Source organism: Sarcophilus harrisii, chromosome 3 (assembly GCF_902635505.1).
Source record: "Sarcophilus harrisii chromosome 3, mSarHar1.11, whole genome shotgun sequence".
Classification (NCBI taxonomy): domain Eukaryota; kingdom Metazoa; phylum Chordata; class Mammalia; order Dasyuromorphia; family Dasyuridae; genus Sarcophilus; species Sarcophilus harrisii.
In genome coordinates, this window is record NC_045428.1 from 84,284,425 (window position 1) to 84,299,130 (window position 14,706).

Below are 14,706 nucleotides of genomic sequence, written 5' to 3' on the forward strand. Positions count from 1 at the left end.
TAAGTTTTACAAAACACTTTCCTAACAACTGCTCTGAGACACCAGGTACAAAGATTCTTATATCCATTTAAATGAGGAAACAAGTTAAATAATCTGCCCCAGATAACTCAGATACTTTTTGAGGTGGCAACTGAATTATTCTCTTCTGAAGCCCAGATTGATGCTTATACCTTATTAAGAGGAGAGGGTGAAGTGGGTGGGTTGTTTCAAGTAAAAGGAAAACAGGGAAAGAGAAATTTAATCACAATACAAACATTTATTGACAGCAGCTATTGTGAGATACTGAGGATACAAAGACCCCCCCCAAAAAAAAACATTTCTGAAATCAAGGAGTTGATGTGCTACTATGGGCATCACTATGTACATAAAAGTATATACAAAATAAATACAAAGGAGTGGAGTCAGATGATGTCAAAAGTCACAACTAGCAAACCTCCCTCCAAACCTCTTCCACAAAGTGACCAAAGAAATTCTGAACAACAATTTGTAATAAGTCATTTTTCCAGACCAGAGCAACTTTGGAAGACAAAGAAAAGTCTGTGGAGGCTGGAATGAGGGCTGGCCAAGAGCCCTGTACAGAGGAAGCAGAACCAGCTGTGAACTGTGGCAGGGCAGGAGTAAGAAGTAGCACTCAGGACCAAAATGGGACTAAACACCTGGTCAACAAGAAATTCCAGGGGACATCTATATGGTCTCTGGGTGTAAAATTGGATACGTTTGTTAGCTCCTTCACCTAGTTCCAGATCACAATTCCAGAATGAAGAAAAGTGCCTGGATATCTGAATGATACCCTCAAATGGAGGGTAGAAACCATACATCTTTCCAGAAAACACCACTCTGGAAGCAACAAAAAAATCAAGAGACCCCTCGACCAAGCTGTGAAAGCAGCAAGATACAAAAGAAGCTCAAGCTAGACAACCTCTCCTTGATGTAGTGCAGTCCTTAGAATAACCCCAAGGCTACCTGACCTTGAGAATGATTTAGTTAGGAATGATGTATTTTTTTCCCTTAAGCTATCTTGTCTTAGTTTACATGGCCAGGATGCTGACCTCAAAATATTGCTGGCAGTCAGATAACAGCTTTGTTGGTCAGTGATAACTGGATTTCTGAGATGGATGAACAATAATAAAATGAGGTGCTTAAAGAAAGTGCAGAACAAAACTGGGTGCCCATTTCTTCCCCTAGTAACTTATAGGTCTAAAAACTCACCTCCAGAAGATTCCTTCTTTGAGCTGTGCCTAGGGAACTATGGGCACTGCACCTGTGCACAAAGTCATAACCAGATCATTCTTCAACTCCATCTCTACGTAATAAAATTAGCTTATCAGTAACATGAAGCACTTGGTTTCTTACTTTTCCCTATAAATATATCTTCTTGCTATTGGCTCTTTGCTGACTTCTTTTGGAATTTAGTTCATTTTAACTGGCATTAAAAATGTAATAAACTTTGCCTTTTGACTTGGAGATGGATCTGAGCCTGCAAATTTTTTTGAGATACCTCTTGACACTGCTCTGGAACCCCATTATTTTGGGGGTCCCCTTGAAGTCCAAGACCTCCAACCTTCAGAGGTGAGCGGAGCCCAAATCTAATATAAAGTGCAAAGCCAAGAAATGGGCTGGAAAAATGAGCAAACACACATAAAAAAGAATCTGATCCTTAAAAATTTCATGGTAACAGAGAAACTCAAGGAATAAACTCAGAACACAATGACTTGAAAACATCTAGTAAAAATTGGGAAATAAGGAAGGCATCATGTAGCAGGGGCAATTGAGCTGAGTACTAAAGGAAACAAGGGATTCGCAGAGACAGAGATGGGGGAGTAATTTTCAGGAAGTGGGGAATAGCCTGGGAAAAAGGCACAGAGATGGGAGACAGAACAGCTAAAAAGCTAGTCTGGCTCTAATGCAGATTGAAGGAAAAGGGGTAAAATATAATAAAACTGGAAAGGTAGGTAAACTTCACATAATAAAGCAAGGAGTTTATATATATTCTAGAAGCAAGCGGGTAGCACCAGAATTTAATAAATAGGAGAATGGTAAGTTGGACTAACACTTTAGACAACTACATGGAGAACACATTTAAGGGAGAGATGAAAAGCAAGATCAATTAGATGGCTTCAGTAATAGTCTAGGAGAGAAGAAAGGGCCTGAAAGAAGGTGGTGGACACATAAAGAGAGGGAAGGGAATGGATGTGAGAGATACTGAATAGGTAGAAGTGACAAGATAACTGAGTAGCTACGTATGGTGAGAGAGTGAGGAGGTAAAGTGAAGAGTGAGGCTACTAGATGGTTCCTATAGGAAATGTGGGGAAGAACGGTGGGTTTTGTGAAAAAGGTACTGAGCTCTTTGGACATGGTAAGAAAGAGCTACTTAAGGAATATCCAATTTGAAATGTTCAAAAGGCAGCTTGGAGATGTGCAGTGAACTCGGAAAAGAAACCACAGCTTGGATACACATCTTGGAGACCTCTGAAAAGACCCAATAATTTATGTCATTGGAACTAACAAGATTGTCAGATGAGAGAGCATGAAGAAAAAAGAGGAGAGGGCCAGAACAACATTTGGGGTGCATACACACTCTAATACAGATGCTGAAAGAGCACAAAAAATTGAGGAGCGGAGAAACAAGAAGAGACTCAAGTGACAGGTGTCATGAAAATCTAAAGAAAAGAAAACAAGCACCCAGGATGGATGAGGAGAGTAGTCAAGAGTCTCAAATAATGAAGAAGTTAGGGATGAGGATTTTTAGCCATTAAAAGGTCGCTGGTAACTGTGGAAGAAGCTACCTCCATGGAATGTTTAAATGAGAAGCCAAAGTGCAAAGAACCTGAGAAATGAAGAGAGGCGGTGACATTTTTTTTTCTCTTCCAGTATTCTACCAGAAAGGGAAGAGAGATATAAGTTTGAGAAAAGCTTGAAGCCTGAGGAAATGAAAGGGTTGAGGGAAGTTTTTTTCCAGGATGTTGGAGACTTTTTTTGTTTGTAGGCAGAATGGAATCTAATATAAAGTGCAAAGCCAAGAAATGGGCTGGAAAAATGAGCAAATACACATAAAAAAGAATCTGATCCTTAAAAATTTCAACAAGAACAAGTGAAATTGAAATGCAGAGAGAGAGAAGTTGAGTGAGAAGGGTAATTGCTAGAGAAGATGTGAAGAGACAGGACTAAGAGTACATGCAAAGGGATTGATTTTGGCACAATGATCACCTCTTCATCAGAGACTAAAGTAGAATAGAAGACAACAGAATAGAAGATAATGTTTGAGGGGTTTAAAAAGCAGAGAAAAAAGGAGATCATAGAAAATGACCTCTATATTTCCTCAGTAAAGGAGGTGTTGAGTTCATCAGTTGAGAGGGGGAAAAAAGTGGCATGGGAGACTTGAGAGAAAATAATTTCTAGGGAGAGTGAAAAGAGAATCAATTAGAAAAGTAAAAGGATCATATGAAGAGAACCAAAAGATGAGAGGAGAATCTTGAATTAAGAAGCAAGGGAAGGCCAAGACATATGAAAGGCAGTCAGCTCAAGAAATGCTTAGTAAGTGCAGCAATTTGTTATTCCAGGTCTAATTATCTTTATTCACCTCCTAGCAAGACAGTTACCAAATTCTGGGCAAAGTTGGCCCAAAGATGACAACAAAGATAGATAAAAATGGCTGGCAAAATACAATATGTGAGTATGCAGAATTTATAGGCAACTCCTAACACATACTTTTTTTTTTTTTTTTTAAATCTTCATCCTATTCTCTGAACAATAACAACTTAAAAATTGTACAGCACTCGGAGATATATTTTGATCTCAATTTATACTGGGAATTGAATTCCGTCTGTCACAAGTTTTATCAACAGTCTTCTAGTTCCAGAAGAAACTACTATTATATTAAATTACTGGAAAAAAAAAAACCTGTAAAAAAAAATCCATGCTAAATTGTATCAAAATTGTTTTACATAGCAATCAAATTCAGTTATATAGGTAAAGATAACTATAGTTCCAACAGTATTTACTCTTTAAGTTCTGCTACTTTTATGACTATCAGTCATTTTGCAAAACATTTTCTTTACATAAATCCTTAATCTTTTTATTTGTTGTTGTTAATTCTTTTCTGTCACACCCAACTCTTTGATCTCATTTGGGTTGTTTTTTTGTTTGTTTGTTTTTTGTTGTTGTTTTTTTTACAAAGATACATGCTTTGTTCAGCTCATTTTACCAATGAGGAAACTGAGGCAAGCAGAGCTAAGTGGCTTGCTCAGCATCCTACAGCAGAGGCTGGATTTAAACTCAAGAAGATAATACTTTGTCTCTTGGCCAAAGGTTTTGTATATTGTACCACCTTTTTTTTTTTTTTTAAACAGCAAATAGCAAAGCCTAACAAAAATTTGTCTAAGTGAATTTGTTACTGTCTGCTGTAGTATACAATCTAATTTTTAAGAAAATCTATAGAGTAATCTCTATGTTTGGGCAACTAGGTGGTACAGAAGACAGGGCCTGGGATCAGGAAGACTCATTTTCCTGAGTTCAAATCTGATCTCAAGAGACTTACTAGATGTGTAACCAAGGAAATCCCAAATGGAATTGGAGAGGTGGACACAATTGAGAACAATTAAACAATAAAAATCTCTATGTGTATTATAAACATGACGTTTTTATTGTATATGTTCCTGTTTTTTCTGGGCTGATATATCAAACCTTCATAAAGAACTTATTTTAAAAATTATTACTTTACTTCAAAAAATAAAAGTATGAGACTTCTGGAACAGAAAGTCAAATTATAACTGCAATGTACCCATCATTTAAGCTAATGACATTGGGCAAGGGTTTTGAAAAGGAGTATCTTCTGCAACAAACCAAAAAGTTTTTGAGAAGGCAAAATTACTTAGGAATCTAATCCATAACATTGAAACAAATAAAAAAAGGGGGCATTTTTTTTTTAAACAAATGAAGAAACAAAGAGAAAAATTGACCCCTGTTCACTCCAAATACCAAAGTTACAGATTCTAAGTCCTCAGGCCAAGAGCATGCTGCTCATGAGATACCTCTATTAGGGTATATTTTTATTTCTGTTTATCAAGAAGTGAAGCTTATACAAATAGGAATGAAAAACTTTTTTGAGGCGAAAGTTGGTAATACAAGGAGTTGGTCTACTTTGTCAGGCAAACGAGTTTGAAGATAAGGATGTTACAAGCTGAATGGTGGAACATAGTGAGAAGGACATCATAGAACCCTCAGTACCAACTACTCCAATTTTGAAATGGCTGAGAAACTGAGGCCTGGAATTACAATTTATCCTCAGCTATGCCCTCATCCTTTTTACTGCAAAGAAAACATCCAGAACAGAAAAAGGAAAACGTTAGGAGTTTGCTTCATAAAGAAGCAAAAAAGGAATTTAAAATGAAATGTAGATATATGTGTGTCTGTATACATACAAACCTACATGTAAAGTCTATCTCTTGTCTAACCACAGTATTCTCCTAACTGTTCTGGGACAAGGACTGCCAGCCATTGCAGAAAAATGTCTAATAGTGCCTAGACTTTTCTTCCTAACAGTTACTTTAATTCTATTTTAAACAGACATTACGACTTTTGAAATACATGGCAAATAAAAGTCTTTACAAAAAGTATATGAATTTATTTTGGTTAGTTTAAGGAACTGCTTTTTTTCTCTTTCTTTAAATTCTCTGGTAAAGGATGGCTGAAGAGGCAGGAATATATTAGGAAATAAAAATGATGCTAAAACAAAAGATAGTAACAAAAACTTAAGAAAGTAAACTAATTACAGTAACTATGAGTAACAATGATTAATATGAGGTGTAAAAGATGAGGAAAGCCATTTGAATATAAATTGGCCTTGAATGTAATTCCAAAAATGTACTTGTCATCTGTCATTTTATTTTCATAAGTTTTCCACAATATGGTAATTATGGATTTAAATCAATTATGCTGAAAATTTCTCCTTGAAATAATTTCTCTCACTAATTCCCTCCATATAATTTCTTTGAAAACTGATCACAAAATATTAAGACATAAAAAAATTCTTTAAGACTTTTCTAAGCAAAGTACAACAATCTTTTAATCCTCCTTCATATAATAAAGAAATAATACATTTACAATTGATAATTACTGACTACATAAAAACTTAGTTTGTAAAATTAATTACTTATGACAAAATGGCATTAGTCAAATCATTCTTTCACAGGAAAAATAATCAAACATTTATATCAGGCTGGTTTAATAGAAGATATTTTATGTTGCTAGAGAAAAATTTAAAAAATAAAGGTTACTATCTTAAGAGCTATTTAGTTCATTTTTTCAAATTAAGCAAATATTTCAAATAAATAATTACAAATAAACTTGAAATCTTGGACATAAAAACCTAAGCAAGTTCTCATCCTTAGATAAAAAGACTTAATTTCCTACACTACTCTGGAAAGCAAATTATATTTTTTGTGTCCCCAAAAAAGGGAGGGGAGAAAGGTTCGTTTTTCTTCCTCAGAGGGACTTAAACAGGTATTAATTCTCTGGAAGGGGAAAAAACAGAGGTTGGGCGTGCTTTTAATTTTTCCTGCTCTATTAATATTTATTTGATGGAAAAAAAACTAGTTTAACATGTACAAAATTAATTACTGTCTCATGCCAAGCTATTTCAATTTGCCACTCTTCACCATTCCTGCTTTCTTTCCTTCCCCCCTCCTCCACACTACATCTATTTTGGTTATATATAGTATATTCAAGCTACAGCAGTCTGGGTCTTTGTTCAGCAATTGTTTATCCTCAACATTACATAGAATCCACAGGCAGATTAAACAGAATCAATTATAAATGATTACTGAATCTCTTTTACCTCTCTTGATTTTCATCTTAAAAATTAAAAAGTCATTTATATCTAAAGAAACTAAGAAATTATTTCATTGAGGATACTGCAGTCAGAATGTCATGTCAAACCCCCCTCCCCCCAAAAAAAACCAAACCTAGGTGCTATACAATAAATAATAGTAATAGTTCACCTAATTTTCTCAAAAAACAACAACAACAACAACAACAACAACAACAACAAAACCTGACACTATGCAGTATATGTCATGTATAAAGCTTATAAATTACAAAGCTATCTCCATTTTTATTGTTTTATTATCTATACTATCTCTAAAATCTACATGCAAAAAAACCCACCATTAATTCAATATCCAGCTTCCAAAAGTGATAGTGTATAAAAAAATTCTGAATGACTCAATGATTTATAAATATGAAGCACTGTTGGTTTGACAACTTAAAAATTATTTAGATACAAAAATCAAATTCATGCTAATAATACCTGTATCATTAAAAAGAAAATGTGACCTATTTGGTAGTAAGCACATAAAATATTCAGTATAATCTAACTTTCATGCCTGCAAAGAAAATGCTTTTGTAACCAATCTCTGCCTTCATACGGTTAAATGCAAATTCTCTTTTTCAGTCTTACTCCTGAAACCTCCTGCATACATAGCTGATACGCCACCTACTGCAAAACAGAGCTGACAGCTCATGCAAGGTTGCCAGCATTTTCATTCCATCACCGAGCTAGAGCTGAATAAAGGCGTGTTTGTGTGGTGGTGGTGCTTTTTAAAAAGCTTTCTCTAAGCCAAGAACAAGAAGCTGCAGTGATTCTGAAAATGGAACGCAAAATAAACAGGAGAGAAAAAGAAAAAGACTATGAAGGGAAACACAACAGCCCTGAAGGTACTGATCAAGGAAAGAGCTGCAAAACGCTGACGACTCTCAATGTTGGTGGATATTTGTATATTACTCAAAAACAAACACTGACCAAGTATCCAGATACTTTCCTTGAAGGTATAGTCAATGGAAAAATCCTTTGCCCTCTTGATGCTGATGGTCACTACTTCATAGACAGGGATGGACTCCTTTTCAGACATGTTCTGAACTTCTTACGGAATGGAGAACTTCTACTACCAGAAGGATTTCGAGAAAATCAACTCCTGGCCCAGGAGGCAGAATTCTTTCAGCTTAAAGGGCTGGCTGAAGAAGTGAAATCAAGGTGGGAGAAAGAACAGCTAACATCCAGAGAGACTACTTTCTTGGAAATCACTGATAACCACGATCGCTCACAAGGTTTGAGAATCTTTTGTAATGCTCCTGATTTCATAACAAAAATAAAATCTCGCATTGTACTGGTGTCTAAGAGCCGGCTGGATGGATTTCCAGAGGAATTTTCTATATCTTCCAATATTATTCAATTTAAATACTTCATAAAGTCTGAAAATGGCACACGACTTGTGTTAAAGGAAGACAATACCTTTGTCTGCACCCTGGAAACTCTTAAGTTTGAGGCTATCATGATGGCTTTAAAATGTGGCTTTAGATTGCTGACCAGTCTGGATTGTTCCAAAGGGTCAATTGTTCACAGCGATGCACTTCATTTTATCAAGTAATTACTTCTTGTCACTAGACAAAGGCAACAAGCATGAAGCCAGTAAACCTTGTTAAAATACAGCATCCAGACATCACAAATAACATGCCTAACTAGCTTTGTACCCCAGAGCTCTGCTGCTAATGAATTACTGTGAGCTAATGGTATGTAAATTCTATCTATGACATCCATCTCTGGGCTATTTGTGCTGGACAGAACCCTGCATCTGAAAGAGAAACAAACTATCTCCTAAATACTGTAAATAAATATTGAATGTTTTTGGTATTTGTTTATTTTTTTTTCAGGTGGTTTTCAATTGGAATCGCTATATAAAATGTCTTGTGCACTTGCACGATTAACATGCATGTACATTATTGCACTTTTATGATGATAAAAATATTTGAACAGAATATAAGACTTAAAAAACTGCCTGCTTACAGAAAAATTACAAAACAGCTGATTTGGAAAATATAAGCACTCAGCACAACACAGACTTGCAGATCAACTAAAACAGATTTCTAGTGCAACAAAATGAGACTGCAAGAGGGCATTAAAGATATTGATTTAAATTTTAATAGTAGGAGATAAAGAATATTTCACAGCTTCTTGTGAAACAAAACTGGAATTACAGCTGAACTGATAATTTGCTGAAAATTCCTAGAATATTGTGTTTGGTAACAATAAAAAAAATAAAAACAATGCTAGCTTCTTTTCTTGTATGCATGACTATAAGCAATAATAATAATATGTCAGAACGTTAATATTGTCACGTAATGACTTCATGTTAAATCTATGACATGAAATAGCCAATTACCATGTTACAATAACACTGGATAGTCACATAAGTTGAAAAATTAGCAAATCTGGTTTTTGCAGGTTGAAGTCCTACAGGTATAGAGAACTTAAGTCTTGGTAGTTATTATTATTAAAATATAAATAGCAGTTGTTTCAGAGAACTATTACCAAACAAAAGAAAACAAAATATCAAAAATATTAAAACATCACCATCTCTTCCTCATACTATAAAATAATTCAGTTAAAAATGCAATTAACTATAAAAGTGATAGTTTTGACCTTAAAAATTTTATGAGATCTTAAGATTCATTGGATTTTACTAAAATGACAAGTTTCTTTGAAATCCTGGTTGAATGAATACAACAAATAATTTTCAACAAATAAATTTTACATATTTGCACCAAAATTATTTTTTTTCAGGTTTATATGTTTAAGTGAAATTACGTATCTAAAAAAATTTAAAAATGTTTTTCAAATGTATGTTTATTTCTTGCACAGGGGAACTGAGTCACTTTATGCCACCTTCACCATGAAAAGTACTAATTTAATCTGCTAGAACTACTCTTTTAATCCTAAAAAATTTGAAAGATCAAGTTTAAGTTTTAGCAGTAATACACATGTGCATAAATATCCCTCAAGAATGCCTGAAATTGCATTTTAATATTCATATTTATAAAATTTAGTTTGATACACACAAAACTCATTCATTAATAGTAAATTCACTTTTAAAGGCACACATTTAATTGTTGTAACATCACATCCAATGTTGGATACAGATTTAAGTTAAATGTGATTATTAAAGAACTTTTCTATAAGTACCAAGTCTAAAAGCATTCTTAAAAACAAAACAAAAAAATGAAACACCTTGGCTAGTGCAAAGTTATCTTAATAATCCACATTTTAAAATCCTCATACTTATACTATAATATAGACTATTAAAAACATGGAAAAGGAAGGTAATGTATTATTTCTCATAAAACATCAGGTAATTTTTAACATATTTTAACAATGTATGTTAAAAGTAAGCACTGACTTTTAAATACCTGATGGCTTTATGGGGTTATTTTATCTTGGAATTTGGCATTTGGTAATGCAGAAATCTTAGTTAATGTCACAAATACACTGGACCTTTAAAAGGAAAATTTCAAGTCAAATGGTAAAAATATTTTTGACATATCTGTGTTTATAGAATAAATGTATACACAAATCTTAATACTACTACAAATAGGCCAGAATTCCAATCAATGAACTGAGAATCCACAAATTTAATATTTTTCTGGATTATGCTAAAAACTACATGTACCTTGCTGAAAAAAATCACAGTCTTAATGTAAGAGGATCATAAAAAGAATGAAGACATGGGTCAAGAGCATAGCTACACCTTTGAAAAGTTCTTATCATAGTCTTACAGATTAAGGACAAAAGCGACATCAGAGATTATAAAGTTCAACTCTCATTTTACAGATGAGGAAAATGAGTCCAGAAAGAATATGTAACTTGACCAAAATCAGAGAGGATACAAATAACAGAGTTGGGATTTAAATCTAGCTCAACTCTAAATTTCATGTCTTTAAATAAAGAAATTTTAAAAGTTATTAAAAGTTAGTTTTTAAAAATTATTAAATATTTTAAAATTTTGGTTTAACCCACATAGTTAGCTTAACTCATAATACTATGCCATGTAATACCTTTTTTTTAAAAAAAACTTTATTATTACTTTCCATTAAAAAAAATTCAAGAGGCTTTACAAAACATAATTATAAAGCAGAGATTTAAAAAATCTTTTTAATGTCATGGGCCACTTTGAAATCTGATAAAGCTTATGGGCCCCCTTCTCAGGGAAAAAAAGTTTTTAAATGCATAAAATAAAATTATAAAGAAATCAACTCTATTAAAACAGTTATCAAAATATAATTTAAAAAATACAGACACCAGATTAAAAGTTCTTGCCCTATAGCAATGGTATTTTCACTACGGTCACTCAGAAATTTGTTCCTCAATCTCCTTCCTTTAAAAGAAGAAATCACTAGAAAGGATTTAATGATACATTAAAAGTTAACTTTACTAGTTAACTACTTGCCCATTTTCAGTAACTGATCGCCTCTTTAAAAAAAATCTAAATAAAACATGAAGTGTTACAACTTAGGACAGCAAAGGGCAAGTATCATATTTCAAAACACTGAAACATTACAATTTAAAACTAATTGTTAGGTTATTATTTCAATATTAAATTTGTTATTATAGTCTTAATGAAATGAGAGAATCTTTTGATAATATTTAAGTCAAACACTGAAAAGGAAGAACCAACGAGAAGTTTTTAATTCGGTCTATATCTGTGATTACAACAACACAGGGGACTCCCTGATGTAGAAACTCCATCCACCCTTCTAGATCTGTTAACCCAATCTTATGGAGTTGCCATGTGTACATTAGATATAGCACTTGAATCTGGATCTTTCCATTTCCAGAGTTTTCTCTTTTACATATCCTAAACCATGTTGCCTCTAACACTGAGAGCTAAGACTTCCATCGCTGGTTATTTCTAAATGAAAATTTAAAGAGGGCTGGAATCATACTGAGTGGAGTATACTTTAGGCTCAACCAGTCTCTCTTTTATATATTGGCCCCTCTCCTGGTTTTATTTTTAATTTTTATGTGCCTCATAACTATTTTGAGGTTCTTATTAGTACTATATTTCTTTATACAGACTTTAAAAAATATTATATTCTTAAGTATCTGAGGACAGGGCATGTACAGAAGAGAGGGTGGATAATTGAATACTAATTTGATATCTAAAGAAATTAAGAGATAAACAGATAATAACCTGAAGGACTAAATGTGTATCATCCAGATTCTTTTCCAAGTTACCCATCTGATCCACATGGATGAGTGACATACCTCAAGAATGCTAGCTGAATAGGCACAGGATACAGACTATTAAAAAAAAAAAAGAAGAAGAAGAAGAAAGAAAAGAAGGGAAAAGCAGTGTTGTTTGGTAGGGAGGGAGGAAAACTCAAGGCTGCTCTCTCTAGTTTTTTTTACTTTTATATGTTTCCTTAACTGACCACATTTCTTATTGAAACATAGTAATGAATATTTCTAGATTGAAAATATCCTATATATTTATTCTAGCACAATCTTTACATAACAAAAATAGCACAGTTTAAAAAGCAATTTATCTATTATAAAGTATTCTTTACTTTTACAATTCTACAACTTTAAAATTACAAGAATGTAATTGATCCTTGTAATAGCCTTATTAGTAAGCAAAGCAGGTGGTATTATCTCTATTTTACAAAAGAGGGAACTAAGGTGCATGGTCATAAAGTAATCAATGATAGAATACAGGGCTAGAACTCAGGCGTCCTGATGATGACCTTTGCAAAATGGAACTAAAACTAAAGCAAAATGGAACTGTGTGTACTTTACATCAACACTCCAAAGAGAAATGGATAAAAAGGTTTATTAAAGCTTTCAAAACACAAGGATGGATCCTATTGTACATGACTGGAGTTGATAAGGATGGTGGCGTTATGTACGAGTTTGGGTACTTTTTGGGGAGAGGGTACAATACAGTTACTAAAAAGATTCAGATTCAGATTCAGTTGACATTTTAACATTCAACAAGACAGACCCCAGGGAAAAGTCAACTGTTATTCTAAAGCAACACTGTGATGTCTCACAAGCAAATATATATTCAAATGTGATACTCTTGTAAATTTGGAAAAAATATCCACCCAGTGTTCTGCAAAATATTTTGTCCTTTGGCTTCTGAACATCATACTAAATCTAATGAGTGGGCATGAAATACAGCTCTGCTGGAGATTAGAGAGAAGTCTCCAAATATTCAAGGCCATGGACACAAGTGTACACTTGTAAAAATATATCATATGTGTGTGTATACATACATACACACATGTTACACACACACACACACACACACACACACACAGTAACCAAAATACAGAAACTGAGACAGCTGTGAAATACATTAGAACGCTGGATTGATATAAAAATTTTATTCTGGAAAAACTCCACATGTGTGAGAATACAATATTTGCTGTTCAAATATAAAGTAGTAAATGTTCTTTTAAAAACAAGTTATAACTACTTTTATCAGTAAAAGAATGATTGAAAAGCAGTTTTTTGTTTCTTGGAAGATACGTACTTAAACACTACTATAATATGCTATTCAAATGTCAAGAATACACAAATACAAGTTGAGCTCACTTCCCTAGCATTGATGTATTTCTGAAAAGGTGTGGGTAATAGAATTTGGGCAAACTAAATCACATTTTTTATACTACAAGGGAGTCCGATTCCCCAACTTTTTTTTAGTATATTCACATTTTTACAAGTCAAGTTTGCTGTAAATGACACAGCTTTATATTCATTTGTGGTTGTATCTTTCACATAATCCTCAAGGCTGGACTGATACACTCTATTTGGCTCCTTATTATATATACTGTTTATATACTTGATCTCTATTCCACCAACTAATTTATAAAAATGTAGTCATATGTATATATACCACTTAAGGCTTTCTACTTGGAAATTTATTATTGCTTATATTATTAAAAATAACATTAACATAATAAGCAGTTACATGGCACAGTGGATAGAATGGCGGGCATGAAGTCATGAAAACATCTCCCTGAGTTAAAATCTGGCTTCAAATACTAGTTGTATGACCCTAGGTAAATCACTTAACCCTATATGCTTCAGTTTTCTTATCTGTAAAATGACCTGGAAGAAGAAATGGCAAATCGAACCAGTATCTTTGCCAAGAAAATCCCATATGGGGGTCATGAAGAGTCAAAATTACTGAAGAACAAATCATCATCATATGAATTATTCATATTTAGGTAACAAAATGAGTCTTATAAAGCATTTTCTTCCCAACAACCATTTGAGTACAAACATCAACTATATGTGTTCAGATGAGAGGATAGAAATTCATGCTACTTTTTTGACCCAAAGGTGCAATGATTGGGTAAAAGCCTTCTGATTAATATTCTTTCTTCTAGACTCCATTACTTCTCTACTATGATTAAATATTGACAAGACAAGAGATTTCAAAAAGACGACTTAAACATACATACACAAAAGAACATCTTTTCATTTATTTGTTACAAAATATCTAATGTGAGCTTATTATTATCTTATTTTCTAGTTTTATATATTTATGAGATGAAAACAAATAAAAACTAAAGCTAGAGAAATTAACACATTATAAAGTTCACAACAAATTTGTAAAATTAGAATCTGAACCTAGTCATTCTGACATCTCATAAGGTTCTTAATGCATACTTTTAGGAATAGACAACATTATCAGGATTTCAATGTCTTATTTAAATAATTTAGAATTTTAGCCATTCTTGTTAATGAGAAATAGAAATTTACAAAAGCAAAAAGATTTTAGCTACATAGCTAAAAGATTCATTATAAATCAAAAAGTTTCTTTCGGATGGTAGACCTGGAGGATGAAGTATTGGACATTTTTATTATGT

The 14,706-nt window shown here is 33.2% G+C and overlaps 2 protein-coding genes across 3 annotated transcripts in view; one reads left to right on the forward strand and one right to left on the reverse strand.

Moving 5' to 3' along the window:
* The window catches only part of GTF2F2 (general transcription factor IIF subunit 2), a 167,528-nt gene that overhangs the window by 94,264 nt on the left and 58,558 nt on the right, over nucleotides 1-14,706 (reverse strand). The window lies entirely within an intron of this gene.
* On the forward strand, nucleotides 7,436-9,154 carry KCTD4 (potassium channel tetramerization domain containing 4). Its single transcript, XM_012547038.3, has one exon. It carries the CDS (start codon nucleotides 7,647-7,649, stop codon nucleotides 8,421-8,423), a length of 777 nt encoding a protein of 258 aa, XP_012402492.1. The 5' UTR covers nucleotides 7,436-7,646; the 3' UTR covers nucleotides 8,424-9,154.